Here is a 15,362-nt window from a genome sequence, read left to right as displayed (position 1 = left end):
CGATACATTGGCAGGGATAAAGCCATAGTGCAATGCATTCCTCTGTACTGGCTCCTGTGAATCTAATAGCGCCTGGTCTTATTGCAGGTGGGCGATGAGCACCTGAGGAAGCAGCATCGGCTCATGGCAGATCTTCATTATAGCAAGGCAGCGAAACTCTTCCAGCTTCTGAAAGACGCTCCATGTGAACTGCTCAGGGTGCAGCTAGAGCGAGTGGCCTTTGCTGAATTCCAGATGTCCAGTAAGTGCCCCTTTTACCTGTTGAACACTATAGATCCATTACACGGGTCTTTGGTTTGGTACTGGAGCTCTGCGGGTGAAGCATTACGACTGTACCGCAGTACCACACGTCTGCATGTTTTTTGTTTCCTCCTCCAGATCAGAAAAAGATTGTGGTACGTTCACACATGACGTGTGGAAACAACGCTGCAAATTCCATCATTTTTTTTTTCACTTTTTTTTTTTAATTGGGAGCAAAGGACTAGCAAATGGTTCTCAGCTATCAGGGTTTGTTGTGCGCAGACCCCCTAATAATTGTTTGAAGGGGCCTTTTTAGAGCATACAGAAGGATTGTGCCCCTTTAACCATGGCTATTGGGTTAGGTGAGGTTTCCGGTGTCAGTGTTTGGCAGGTTCCTCTAACGAGGACGATGTGCAGTAAGCAATACGGGGAGTGTCGCCCTCATATTGCAAAATGCGTGACTCGCGTGAAAATGACATCTTCAACAAAATCCTTTTTCTCCCCTCACCCACTTTAATTTGCTCTGTGGTAGCGCGCTGCCGCCAATGTCTGCGGTGGGTGTCCTGCCAGAGGGCATTATACGAGCAGATGTACAGGCAGCATGTGTGGAACATGCAAACAACGATGCTCATTACGATAAAACCTCCGCACACGGGCGGCTCCTGACCCTGGGAATTAGAAACCTGCAGGCTGAATTTACCCAAAATGTGCAAATCCGATTAATTCAGCTGAAAAATTGTGTTGCTGAAAGAAAGGAGTAAAGAAAAGGGGCTTTTCTGCTCAGCCTGGTTCACACTTCATGCCAAATAGTGTCAGTAGCGCAGCGCCGGTCTAATCCGCAGAATTGGTGACAGGTCCTGATACGAAATGTGTCTGCTGTGAGATTGGGCTGCGAGCACGAACGCCGCACTAAGTGGATATACAAACACTAGGAAAATGCTGAGGGCTTAAGCTGGAAATACAGATCCTGTTAGAACATGAAGCAGGGACGGCCGGCCACGAGTTACTGGAATCTTGTGTGCCTTTGACCATGCTAATACATCCTCATGGGTATCCTCTGCGGAGCCTGATCCTGCGCTCCTACTGTACTGATCCTCCAAATCATGCGAGATCCCTGCCCCCTGATCCTCCCTTGCCTCCCCCCACCCCGATCCTTCCTCGCCCCCCAATCCTCCCTCTCATTGCACCAGATTTTAAAGTAGTGCATGCGGTGTGGCATTTCTTCTAGCCGTTTGACTATTATTTCTCCACCGCCTGGTGGAAGTTCTTTACAGTAGCTTTGTGGCGACCATTGTGAATAAATTATTAATATTTTTCTCATGTTCCTGTCCCCATCATCAGTATTCTCGCTCTGCCCTGTTATTGCTATCTGTCGCTATCTCTACCTTGCACTTGATCGTTCTCTCATTTTTAACCACTTGCTCTTTTTCGCTCACTTTCTGACTCGTGTTTTTTGTCCTCTCTCAAGGTCCCTCGTAACCTTGCTCGCTCCGTGGCTCTTCCACCCTTTGCTGCTTGCACATTGTCTCTGCTACCCCCTTGCCGCCGGCTCTGCTACCCCCTTGCCGCCGGCTCTGCTACCCCCTTGCCGCCGTCTCTGCATCCCCCTTGCCGCCGCTTCTGCATCCCCCTTGCCTGCCCGACTGTTCTGAAAATCCCTTTTTCTTCTAGCTTCTCACTTTGCTCCGTATTGGTAATATTTGCAGGTCAGAGCAGCAGTGCGGGGAAGCTGAAGAGCCTGTACGGAGCTCTGGAGATTATGCTGAAAACGCGCTGTGCTTTTGTTGTCCTTCATGCAGAACCAGAGTGTGAAAGTGATCAGGTAAGAAGTTTTGTGAAACCGGAAAAGTGCTGATTGCGGCTTCCTCATCGCATCTAATTAGGACGCCGACTACTAATGTGTCTCATCTGTGCTCCGAATGGGAAACCTTTCCTCCTATCATCATAAATCCCTGCCCTGCTTGTCCACCGACTCTCCAGTGCTGAGCGCTGTGCTGAGCGCTGTGCTGAGCGCTGTGCTGAGCGCTGTGCTGAGCGCTGTGCTGAGCGCTGTGCTGAGCGCTGTGCTGAGCGCTGTGCTGAGCGCTGTGCTGAGCGCTGTGCTGAGCGCTGTGCTGAGCGCTGTGCTGAGCGCTGTGCTGAGCGCTGTGCTGAGCGCTGTGCTGAGCGCTGTGCTGAGCGCTGTGCTGAGCGCTGTGCTGAGCGCTGTGCTAGGCTCCAGCTGCCCCAAAGCTGAACTTCTAGGGCAACCCCTTTACCATGCTGCTTGGGGCAAGTAATACATTTATTGCAATAATGTAAATGAATAAAAGACACAGAAATTATTAGGGAAAAATGTATGAAATAATGGGAAAAAATATAGAAATTAATTTTGAAATGACATGAAATAATTAATATATACAGAAATTCTTTTGCAAAAAAAATTAAATACATCAATTATTTAGGGGGGGGGGAAAGGAAAATAATGAAACATGCATAAATAATTGCAAAAAAAGAGATGCACTTATAAAAAAGACACAATTTATTAAAAGAAAATTTGTAGTTAAGAAAGTGCATCTATTATATCGAAAAAAAATCACAAAATAATGAGACAAAAGCAACAATCATTTGAATGGTTGAACGAGAAACATGTTAATAGCCGAGTCTTAAAGGGATTGTCCGGGTATAGAATATTGATGGCCTCCCACCAATCAGATAGGTGAAGGTCAGACACCTGGCACTGATCATTTGGTATTAGCATGGAAGAATGCACAAAGCGGAATAAAGCTTTATTCGTTTTTTTTTTTTTTTTTTTGCAAAAGCCAACACTTTTTTCACTAGAAAAGAGCCGTGAAGGCTTTTATTAAATCCTACACAGAGCAATTTAAAAAAAAAAAATATGTTCATGTTGACCAGTTATTTCCAGCTCCTAGCATGCTTTCCAGTAGATGGGGTTCAGGGACAGTAGTTGGGGTGGAGGCCATATGGGACATTTATTGCCCATCATGTAGATGTGACAGGTTGGAGTTCAGGTGCCTCGTACGTGGGATGTCACCTGCTCGTGGCTCGTCTTCCTCCAGGCATCACCACGTTCTGGACCCAGACAGCAGAGCTGATTCCTTTTAGCACAAGGACAACTGTGTTGATTTTGTGGATCATCTCAAGGGCATTTTTGTCTAAACGATTGTGAAGCTTGTTCCCGGTGACTCCGGCTCTGCTGCATTTACCCGTCGCTGCTGTTCTGCACTTGATCAGCATTTTATTAGCCTCTACAGTGTCTCTGCCTATTTGTCACTTTCCTCTTTGCCTCCGGGAACACATTCATGAATTTCATTTTGCATCTCCGCAGTCGCGACTTCCTCATCAAGAAAATATACTGTGGGCTCTGTATGCTTGAGCAGATGTAGACATACAATGGGGCAAAAAAGTATTTAGTCAGTCAGCAATAGTGCAAGTTCCACCACTTAAAAAGATGAGAGGCGTCTGTAATTTACATCATAGGTAGACCTCAACTATGGGAGACAAACTGAGAAAAAAAAATCCAGAAAATCACATTGTCTGTTTTTTTATCTTTTTTTTTTGCATATTATGGTGGAAAATAAGTATTTGGTCAGAAACAAACAATCAAGATTACTGGCTCTCACAGACCTGTAACTTCTTCTTTAAGAGTCTCCTCTTTCCTCCACTCATTACCTGTAGTAATGGCACCTGTTTAAACTTGTTATCAGTATAAAAAGACACCTGTGCACACCCTCAAACAGTCTGACTCCAAACTCCACTATGGTGAAGACCAAAGAGCTGTCAAAGGACATCAGAAACAAAATTGTAGCCCTGCACCAGGCTGGGAAGACTGAATCTGCAATAGCCAACCAGCTTGGAGTGAAGAAATCAACAGTGGGAGCAATAATTAGAAAATGGAAGACATACAAGACCACTGATAATCTCCCTCGATCTGGGGCTCCACGCAAAATCCCACCCTGTGGGGTCAGAATGATCACAAGAACGGTGAGCAAAAATCCCAGAACCACGCGGGGGGACCTAGTGAATGAACTGCAGAGAGCTGGGACCAATGTAACAAGGCCTACCATAAGTAACACACTACGCCACCATGGACTCAGATCCTGCAGTGCCAGACGTGTCCCACTGCTTAAGCCAGTACATGTCCGGGCCCGTCTGAAGTTTGCTAGGGAGCATTTGGATGATCCAGAGGAGTTTTGGGAGAATGTCCTATGGTCTGATGAAACCAAACTGGAACTGTTTGGTAGAAACACAACTTGTCGTGTTTGGAGGAAAAAGAATACTGAGTTGCATCCATCAAACACCATACCTACTGTAAAGCATGGTGGTGGAAACATCATGCTTTGGGGCTGTTTCTCTGCAAAGGGGCCAGGACGACTGATCTGGGTACATGAAAGAATGAATGGGGCCATGTATCGTGAGATTTTGAGTGCAAACCTCCTTCCATCAGCAAGGGCATTGAAGATGAAACGTGGCTGGGTCTTTCAACATGACAATGATCCAAAGCACACCGCCAGGGCAACGAAGGAGTGGCTTCATAAGAAGCATTTCAAGGTCCTGGAGTGGCCTAGCCAGTCTCCAGATCTCAACCCTATAGAAAACCTTTGGAGGGAGTTGAAAGTCCGTGTTGCCAAGCGAAAAGCAAAAAACATCACTGCTCTAGAGGAGATCTGCATGGAGGAATAGGCCAACATACCAACAACAGTGTGTGGCAACCTTGTGAAGACTTACAGAAAACGTTTGACCTCTGTCATTGCCAACAAAGAATATATTACAAAGTATTGAGATGAAATTTTGTTTCTGACCAAATACTTATTTTCCACCATAATATGCAAATAAAATGTTAATAAAACAGACAATGTGATTTTCTGGATTTTTTTTTCTCAGTTTGTCTCCCATAGTTGAGGTCTACCTATGATGTAAATTACAGACGCCTCTCATCTTTTTAAGTGGTGGAACTTGCACTATTGCTGACTGACTAAATACTTTTTTGCCCCACTGTACATAGACTTGGTATGGCGGAGGAATGCAGATCTGTGCCAGGCCAGCTGTGATGATCGTGACTCCTACATCCTATTCTCTAGTGTAAATCTCATGGCAGCACACCTTTCCGTCAAAAGTTTCACAAAATGTAAAAACACAATTTGCCTAAAATAGTAAAATGCACTTGATAGACTAGAGCCCTTCACTTTTCTCTTGCTGCTCCACCACCACTTGCAGTCCATGATCATTGGGTCATACCCTGCTGAGGTGGTGCATTCAGCACGCCGAAAAAAAAAAATGTAGCTGTGGACCAAACGTTGGTGATGACGGGACACATCAGCAGGGTATGGAGGATGCAATATACAGCCAATATCCCTTTGCTGTGACCTAGATCAGAGATGACACCTTTAAATGCCGCTGTCAATAGAAACCACTGCATCTAAGGAGTTTGACAGCCGCAGGTCTGCCACAGCATAAATGGTTATGTAAGGGATCAGACAATCGGAGCTTCAAGCTCCCTAATGGGACAAAAGAAAAGTAAAACAAAAAAAAAATATAGGTTAAAAAAAAATTGGCAAACTGTAATCTGATTAATTCTGCCCAAACTGCAGGCAGCATGAATCAGTCTGGCTGTAAAATTGCAGGCAGGTATGTTTCAGAAAAATTAAAATTTGATAGGTCTTTCCGATAGTGAAATCTCTATTCACCTCCGGCGCTGGGAAGAGCTGGCCAAAGGTGGAGCCAAACTAGTCTGTCTGGTCTCTGCTTACGGTCCCCAGCTGGATCTTTAAACTATGTTTTTTCTGAAGCACTTCGACTCCTAAAAGCATACCAGGCTCTAATTCTGACTGCCTGTGATTTGGGCGGCATGAATCAGATGACCGGTTTCATTTTATAAAAAAAAATAATATATATTATAAAATAAATATTTTGAATAATTCAATTAAAAAAAAGATGCCCCAATCGTAACATAGTAACATAGTAACATAGTTAGTAAGGCCGAAAAAAGACATTTGTCCATCCAGTTCAGCCTATATTCCATCATAATAAATCCCCAGATCTACGTCCTTCTACAGAACCTAATAATTGTATGATACAATATTGTTCTGCTCCAGGAAGACATCCAGGCCTCTCTTGAACCCCTCGACTGAGTTCGCCATCACCACCTCCTCAGGCAAGCAATTCCAGATTCTCACTGCCCTAACAGTAAAGAATCCTCTTCTATGTTGGTGGAAAAACCTTCTCTCCTCCAGACGCAAAGAATGCCCCCTTGTGCCCGTCACCTTCCTTGGTATAAACAGATCCTCAGCGAGATATTTGTATTGTCCCCTAATAAAAAAAATATTACTCATTTAGGGTAAGTGGCAAACATTCCAAATATTTCACTGTATGCATTGGGATCCAAGAAGTGTGGTTTCTTTTTGCGGAGAGTGACATGCTAAGCATGCCAAGATGAGGAGACTTAAAGCCGCAATGCTCCTCTGGGAAATATGCTAATTGTCTCTTCAGAGAGGAAGAGGACTAGAACTCTAGTGCCACCTATTGGAAGTAGCAATCCTAACAGTCCATGTCGACCCTTTAACGAGCCTTGTCACATAACTTAGGATAATAGCCAAACCAGAATCTCTATTTGCAGACACTGTGTTTTGGGGTAATGCATCTCGTCAGTGCAAAGTGGAGATCTGATTTGGCTGACTCTCTGAATATTTGCATATTCCCCAGAGGAGCATTGCGGCTTTAAGTCTCCTCATCTCGGCATTCTTAACATGTCACTCTCCACAAGAAGAAATTATACTTCTTGGATATCGGTCAGACGCCTCTCACACAGCCAAACCAGATCTCACTTTGCACTGAGGAGGGGCAGTACCCCGAAACACCGTGTCTGCAAATTGAGATTCTGGTTTGGCTTTTATCCTAACTCATGTGACAAGGCTCGTTAAAGGGTCGACATTGACTGTTAGGATTGCTGCTTACAATAGGTGGCACTATAGAATTCTAGTCCTCTTCCTCTCTGAAGGTACTGTATGCATTGCAAATAAGTATATACTCAAGGATGTGGCAGGGACATGGCCGATGACATAAATATGTCTCACATGTCGTGAAGGGTTACAGTTTTTTTGGTTTTTTTTGTGCAGTGTAGGAATGAGACTTAGTTTAATTTCAGCCACAGTGCTGGTACAGTATTAAGCTGAGGATCTTACCTAAGCAAATCAATAAAAATGTAAAAAAAATTACAATAGCTGGGCTGTGTTTTTTTTTTTTTTTTTTTTTTTAAATCAATCACCTCTTCTCCCACTTAAAAAAATAAAATAAAAATATAATGCTGGTGTTGGATGTGGATTAATCAAGTGGCCCAAGCTCGCAGTACTGTCCCAGCTATGGCTTTGTTGCAGCGGCTCTCCCTTCCTCCTACTGCAAGGACTGTTCTTACGAGCGGTGCACAGAAATGTGATTTGAGCCAAAAGATATGGAATAAAACCCCACTAATCTCCTACAATCCATCAGTGGTTCTTTACATTCTGTCCTAGAGGATCCACTAGCGCAGAATGGCCCGGGAATGTATTACATTAATAAGCCCATCTGCCGCCCATTGATATTCAGCAGCAGAGCAGTGTCGGAAGCAATGGTGTCTCGTGCAATGTTTATTCACCATCAGCCGAGTGTTGAGAAAGGGCAATCAGTCTGGAGAACAACCTGCCTCCTTATGTATCTCTACATCCTTCTCCTGCACAGGCTCCGAATGAAGGGAAAGAGCTGGCCGCCGACTCCCCGGGGAACCTCCGGATGGAAGAAGTTGTGAAACTTGTGAATATTTTCGAGTCTCGATTGTCTTTCGTTCTTTTACAATTTGTAAAGCTTTTATCTTCAAAGAAGAAGAGCAGGTAAGGGGTGAATGCCAGCCCGAGGAACTTATAAGTTAAGTTTGCCGACGGCCTGCGGTGGAAATGATGGCGATGGACGGGAACCCAAACATCAGACTGACATTTCACACACGAGGCGTAAACCACAGTACGTTGGAGTAAAATGCATCAAATTTGTTAGAAGGCGCTTGGGTCTTAAAATATATAGTATTTTATTTGGGTGTTAGCGCAGCAGGAATTAAAGTCTTAAAGTTATCCCTACAATTTGCACCAATTTCTGGCAAAATTGTAGCAAATGCTAAGCAGCTTTCCAAATGGTCTTCATTGAAACTTTTCTGTTTTTTTGCTACTGTAGAGCGTCTCTAAATGCCTTTCCCAGGCTGAGTGCTCTGCAAAAATGTTACAAATCCGTCTCCTGTCCTGCCATCTCTCTCCACTCTGCCCAATCCCTTTGCGCAGTGGTAGTCATAACCGTAGAGAGGAGGTTGTACTCAGACCTCTCTATTGAGACTGGAGAAAGCATGTACAGTAACTGGGAGGGCAGAGAAAACTGGCTGTAAAAAAAAAAAAAAAAAAAAAAAGTGCAGAGATAACGTTCAGGATATGATTTAGTGAAGGCAACCAGTAACATGGATACATGCACAGCTCACATCCAGCCTATATTACAGGGAGAGACACTCCCAGTAATCTGAAACTTTCCGCATACTGTATTTCAGTGGTGTGAAAATTAATAAATATTTCAGACTGCAATTTTATTAACTAAAGGTAACCCCTTTTTTTTCCATATGAAAGGTGTCCATCTGGTTGAGAGAACCTTCTAACGCAATGTTCAAGTACCCTCAAATCCCATAAACCACCATAACTGCAGCACATTTACAGTAACCTCCGGCGTTCGATCCAAGTCGTCTCCTGTATGAACAAGATTTAAAAGCTCATTAGCCGGGTTTAAGCGTTGCCTATAAAGCACGCGGGCACGAGTTATCCACAAGATGGCAATAGTCGCACGCCATATTTCACCCATGCCTGCGCCGCATCCTAAAGAGATGCTTGTTTAGTGTAATTGTCCAAAACTGGTAATTGTTTCTGCTCTCTGGTGTCATGATATTTCATCAGCTTAAGGCGCAATATAAGGAAACCTGCACGTCTTTATCTCTTTTATATACACTGTATTTGCTGCCAGGATCACTAATCTGCAGAGGTAAATTAGTTTTATGTATGGGGCGCTGTCATCAATTCTAAGCGGCTCGCTCTTTGCTGTCAAGGCGCACGGAGGAATAGATCAGGGGCAGCAGCAGGAAACCTTCTTCAGATTCATACATAACCATTGTGTAACACTGAAGCCCCCCATACTTCATGTGTTATCTGACTGGTGATCTCTCCCACCTAGAGCATAGGATGTTTATAATGTTAGATCAATTCCTGGGGAAAAAGGGGCCAATGGTCGCACTCGGAGGCAGGAAAAAAAGCCAAATCCTAGACAATAGAGCAACTACCAGGGGAAAATAAAGTGTAAAGGGAGGAAGGACGTGAAGTTGTCTGAAAGTGTTAAGAAAATATCTACATGACTGTTCATCTTGCCTCACTAAGCAGGAATAGTTGTCATAGTACTAGAATTTGAGTTGGGTCCGGCTTAGAGGAATTAGTAGGATTAGAAAGTTTTTAGATCTAGTATTTAATATTTGATAGGGGTTGCCCACTTAAAAAAAAAACAAAACAAAAAAAAACACATATTAAGGATGAAGAAATGATATTTACCAAGAGCGTCTCTCACTCTGGAGGACCCGTCCTGTCCTGCACTATGTAGACAACACATTGATTTTAATGGGCACTGTGTAATACTTCATTTACCCTGTGGTGGCGCTGCAGGGAAACCATAAACCTGCAGCTTAGGCTACTTTCACACTAGCGTCGGATTCGGCCCGTCGCATTGCGTCGGGCCGAGATTCCGACGTTAGCATTTCTCCGGCGCATCCGCTGCCCCATTGAGAGGTGGGAGCGGAGTTCCGGCCGCGCATGCGCGGTCGGAAAAAGCGGTCCGTCGGCTGCAAAAAAAACGTTACATTTAACGTTTTTTGCTCCCGGCGGTCCGCCACAACACGGCGCAACCGTCGCAACACGGTTGTGACGTGTGTCAATACGTCGCAATGTGTCTGTAATGTAACTCTATGGGGCAAAGACGCATCCTGCAAACAACTTTGCAGGATGCGTTTTTTCCCATAAACGACGCATTGCGACGTATTAAAAAAAACGCCAGTGTGAAAGTACCCTTATAGCTGATCGGAGATGGTTCTAATAGAAGACACTTTTTTAAATTATTTATTTAATCTTTTTCAGCATATTGGTAAGGGAATCCTCTTTAAAAGTAAGGATTGTCCATCGTGGTGAACCCCTTTAAATAGGCTCTTTAAAACTGCGTATATAAAGGAAATGTAGCATGCTCACCCACTTTGAACCCACAGTGACCAGTAAGTTGCCCCCCTTATCCATTTATTTGGGGATAACTTGAGATTTTGGGAAAAATCCCTTTTAATGTCCACACGATTTTGCAAGCTAACAGCACAAACTGCACATCCATTACTCATCCGGTTAATTACTTGGCCAATGTGGCATTAGAAAAAGATTTGGCGATGTTGGTTTCTGCCAGCAGGGCAGTCGCTAATCCTAATATTATCATCCACTTTTACCATAGACAAATAATTATTAGGAAATAAAGTTAATAAACTTATGATTAACTTTTCAGACTTGGTCAGACAGGTTTCTCCGGGCGTTTGGGTTTCCAATGAAGAGAAAGCGGCTGCTTCTGGACTCTCGACAGAAGAGTTGGGAGGACCCCGTAGACATCAGATGGTCCTCCGGTCCTGCTGAGATGCCTTCAGCTATAAGCACTCGTGTAATGCAGGCTCTGACCCTTCTGTGATTTGTCTTCCAGTAATCCGGCCGATGAGGAGGCCTCTCTGAAAAACTACAAGCAAGTTTACTCCAGTCTGTTAAGGGCTTCGACCAACAAGTGCTCCACGCTGAGCGAGAGACTGAGCGTGCTCATCAACGTCCTGGATCAGCTCACACCAAAGAGCGAGGAAAACGAGACTGTCGTTCCGTAACGACGCACCGTACAGAGCGGACGCCGTGCCTTGCTTACACCGGAATTGCTGGTCTGTTCCACTTTGCTGCATTCTTCTCGCCATCGAAGTGTGAGATCTTCGGGGTGACCCATCCACACACAGTGCCCGGCTGCCACGTGTCTTGAATTTGGGGACATACAGATTTTCTCTTTTATTTATTCTTCCTGATAGACATTTGCCCCTGCACTGCTTAAATGTTTTTTTTTGGGGGGGGGGGGGTTACACTGTGCCAAACGAAAAAAATAACTATAGCGGTCTATAGAGCTGCAGATCCGTCACATTTATATGAGACGTGGCACCAATGGAGTCATTACGCCAGGTAGATTGTAACATCCTGCTATTTTAAAAGGATGAATCCCCAACACTAAAAGCTATCACCTATCTAGAGGTTGGGTAACGACTGGCTGAGCGGTGGAGGTCTTACCGCTGGGACCCTCCTAGATCTGGAGATCAGGGCTCTGACTTGCCCATCAGACTCCAGAGGTATGAGAAGCATGAGTGCAGCCCTTCCTTTTTCCCGGTGGTCCCTTCGAGAAGAATTGGGGTAGTGATGCAAATGCCCTGCCTATCTCAGGGGAATTCAGCGCCCCGTTCTCAGGATTGATGGGAGGTCCCAACGGTCGGCCCTCCAGTGATTTGTAAGTTATGACGCATTTTTTGAACAGGATACAACCTACAACCCCAAGTAAAAATGGAGACGTCAGAGCAGGTCTGCAGAGAGCGATACAGTTATGTGAATAAGTTTGGACACCCCATGTAAATGTGTTTTTTTTTTTTTTTTTAACATATCAGTATCTCATTTAAGGATGCCATTTGGTCTCTCACTTTTCCGTTGAGGATTATTTTTAATCTATGCAACTTTTGACGTGTTTATTAAATGCACAGTTAGTCTCAAACACTTCTGCCACCATGCTTTACACTACTGGTGTCCGATTTATTCTGGTGAAATGTCTTGTGGCCAAATTATGCTCTCTTTACATCTAAACGGAGCACAATATCTCAGGGGGCACGACAACCTGTGTGGCCAAATAAGCAGCACGTGGCACCAGATGCATACAGTTCCCGCACACATTCTGCCACCTATTGGTTTTTGCTGGGGTTTGTGGCTTGTACAGGTGAAGCACAATACGGCTGGGGTGCCTTTACTTTTTCATATATCCGTGTGCCGATAATTGGTAAATGTATTTTTCCAATGCAGGCACAGACCTCTCTGTATAGGACACTCCTTTACGTTCCTCTCGGAGACCCCAAATATTCACATGACATTTAATTGCCACGTGTTACTGTTCTTCTATCGGCCCACCTTCAGGTCAACCATTGCCGGGAATAGATGAAGGATGATGGGGAACGAGCCCCTGTCTGCCCAGCACCCGGTACGTCCTGGACGCGGTTTCTCAAAGCGATAGTATAAAACGTTTTCTCAACCTGCAAATGTGAATAGCTTGTTATTAAATAAAGTTATAATATTTTATTTATTAAAACCGCGGTGATTGTTGAGTATAAGCCAAGACTTTCTGGGCGAAGATGTTCCACCACAGGAGGTAAGTGGCTTCACCAGGAGCTCACACACTTATATATATATTGGGCTTGAGAAAGGCTCATTTAGAGCCGAAATGTTGCACAGACATATCTATATTTATTTTGAGGCTAAAATTTAAAATCACCTGTGCAGTTGGCTAGTGTTAAAAGCAAATTCTCACCATTTGCTATCTCTTATCTTTTTTGTTGCCTTGTCTATTATTGGCTGCAGAATGAGTCAACTGAGAATCAGTCAGCCCGTTACCTGGATAGTTTGTGACTTTATCCATCTTTTTCTGAGCTCCTCTCTGCTGATTTATGACCACAGACCACATCAAAGTTTAATCTGCAGAGAAGCAAAGATTGGAAGAATGTCGGCCGGGTCTAATACAGCACTGCTGAACGTTACCTACGTATCGCTAATCCCTCGTGGCGTGTGGAGTAGCTGAATGCTCACGTCCCATAAAGACAGACTGCTTTTCCGCCATATGCACAAGGGCATTATTCGGAGAAGCTGCCATTTGTAAACTAGAGAATAAAGTTCTTTATAGCAGCTTGCGGAGTGGCGCCAGCAGCATTCAGCATTTTTCTTTCTCCGTATGGTGCAGGTGTGACATTTCCCTTATTTCGGGGCGGGGAGCTGAATATATTAATAGGGAACAGTCACGCAGGGCTGTATTATCACTAGGCGACTCTTAATGTGACGCCATAAAAATGGAGAGAATTCTCTCGCTGCAACCTTGTATTTTCCCACTATCAGCAGGTTCTCGGGAGGCTTTTAGAGGTGAGCGGCTCCCGTACATGGGAACAGAGTTATCCAAAAAACATTCAGACCTGTTTAAAAGGGTATTCCAGCATTTCTATACCGGTCTCCAAGATTAGCGGATCGGATAATAGTAAAGTTACACAGCCATTATGCTGTACAGCAGGGGAACAGGAGTATGGAGGCTACTGTGGCACGAGTCCTACACCCGAGATGTCTATCGGCCAAAAGCTGTATCTTCAGAGGCCACCAAATAAAAGTGTCCTTTATACACACATGCTGCACGTGTCCCGCGGGCCATGTGGTGCCTTAATGCTGCCATTGTCCCAAGAATCTTGTGCCTTAATGTTACCATTGTCCTGCGGATCTTGTGTCTTAATGCTGCCATTATACTGTGGACCATGTGGTGCCTTAATGCTGCCATTGTCCCGCGGATCTTGTGCCTTAATGCTGCCATTGTCCTGCGGATCTTGTGTCTTAATGCTGCCATTTTACCGTGGACCATGTGGTGCCTTATTGCTGACACTAGGCACTGCTCCTAATAGCCAGTTTCCTACTCCACACTGATGAGGGGCAAATACCCCGAAACAGCTGTCTGTGGATGGATACCATGTTTTGGCATAGGTGGTTTTCCTTTTTGGATGCTGCCCTTCCCGTGGTTGTTCCTTCCCGGTGAAAGACCTGGCTATTTATTGCTTGCATTGAGAAACGTGTGATGGTGTCTCCGCGGCTTTTCTACATGTTAATGTTGCCATTTTCCCGGGGATCTTGTGCCTTAATGCTGCCATTGTATTGTGGATCATGTGGTGCCTTAATGCTGCCATTGTCCAGCGGGTCTTGTGCCTTAATGTTGCCATTGTCCCGTGGGTCGTGTAGTGCATTAGTGCGGCCCATTTTCCCCGGGCCTTATGGTGCCTTAGTGCCGCCATTAGCTTGTGTTGTACCTCAGTGCATCCTGTGTTCCCCAGGCCGTGTGGTGCCTTAGTGCAGTCCGTGTCCCCCATGCCATGTGGTGCCTTAGTGCTGCTATTGTCCTGCGTGGTGCCTCAGTGCGTCCCATGTTCCACAGTCCTTAGTGTGGCCCCCAGTCAGTCCGTGTGGTGCTTTAGTGAGGCCTGTGTCCCCCATTTTTCGTGGTGCCCTAGTGCGGTCCATGGCCCCCAGGCCGTGTGGTGCCTTAGTGCGGCCCGTGTCCCCCAGTCCGTGTGGTGCCTTAGTGTGGACAGTGTCTCCCGGGCTGTGTGGTGCCTTACTGTGGACCGTGTCCTCCAGGCCATGTGGTGCCTTAGTGTGGACCGTGTCCTCCGGGCCGTGTGGTGCCTTAGTGTGGACCGTGTCCTCCGGGCCGTGTGGTGCCTTAGTGTGGCCCGTGTCCCCCGGGTCATGTGGTGCCTTAGTGTGGACTGTGTCCCCGGGCCGTGTGGTGCCTTAGTGTGGCCCGTGTCCCCCGGGCTGTGTGGAGCCTTAGTGTGGCCCGTGTCCCCCGGGCTGTGTGGAGCCTTAGTGTGGCCCGTGGCCCCCGGGCTGTGTGGAGCCTTAGTGTGGCCCGTGTCCCCCGGGCTGTGTGGATCCTTGGTGTGGCCCGTGTCCCCCGGGCTGTGTGGAGCCTTGGTGTGGCCCGTGTCCCCCGGGTCGTGTGGTGCCTTAGTGTGGACTGTGTCCCCGGGCCGTGTGGTGCTTTATTGTGGACTGTGTCCCCCGGGCCGTGTGGTGCCTTAGTGTGGACTGTGTTCCCCGGGCCATGTGGTGCCTTAGTGTGGCCCGTGTCCCCCGGGCCGTGTGGTGCCTTAGTGTGGACTGTGTCCCCGGGCCGTGTGGTGCTTTATTGTGGCCCGTGGCCCCCGGGCCGTGTGGTGCCTTAGTGTGGACTGTGTCCCC

At 45.9% G+C, this 15,362-nt stretch overlaps 1 protein-coding gene across 2 annotated transcripts in view; it reads left to right on the top strand.

Annotated features, from left to right (window-relative positions):
- Positions 1-12,679, top strand: part of EDRF1 (erythroid differentiation regulatory factor 1) — a 70,364-nt gene extending 57,685 nt beyond the window's left edge. For both annotated transcript variants that reach the window (XM_069753963.1, XM_069753961.1), the window contains 4 exons: positions 88-241; positions 1,947-2,062; positions 7,954-8,102; positions 11,011-12,679. In XM_069753963.1, coding sequence (XP_069610064.1) covers positions 88-241; positions 1,947-2,062; positions 7,954-8,102; positions 11,011-11,182 — 591 coding nt within the window. In that variant the 3' untranslated portion in view covers positions 11,183-12,679. The remainder of the gene's footprint in view (positions 1-87; positions 242-1,946; positions 2,063-7,953; positions 8,103-11,010) is intronic.
- The last annotated feature ends 2,683 nt before the right edge of the window (positions 12,680-15,362 follow it).

The sequence above is a fragment of the Ranitomeya imitator genome, chromosome 2 (assembly GCF_032444005.1).
Source record: "Ranitomeya imitator isolate aRanImi1 chromosome 2, aRanImi1.pri, whole genome shotgun sequence".
Lineage (NCBI taxonomy): Eukaryota > Metazoa > Chordata > Amphibia > Anura > Dendrobatidae > Ranitomeya > Ranitomeya imitator.
Note: the sequence above shows the minus strand (reverse complement) of the source record. Positions and strands in the feature narration are given on the sequence as shown.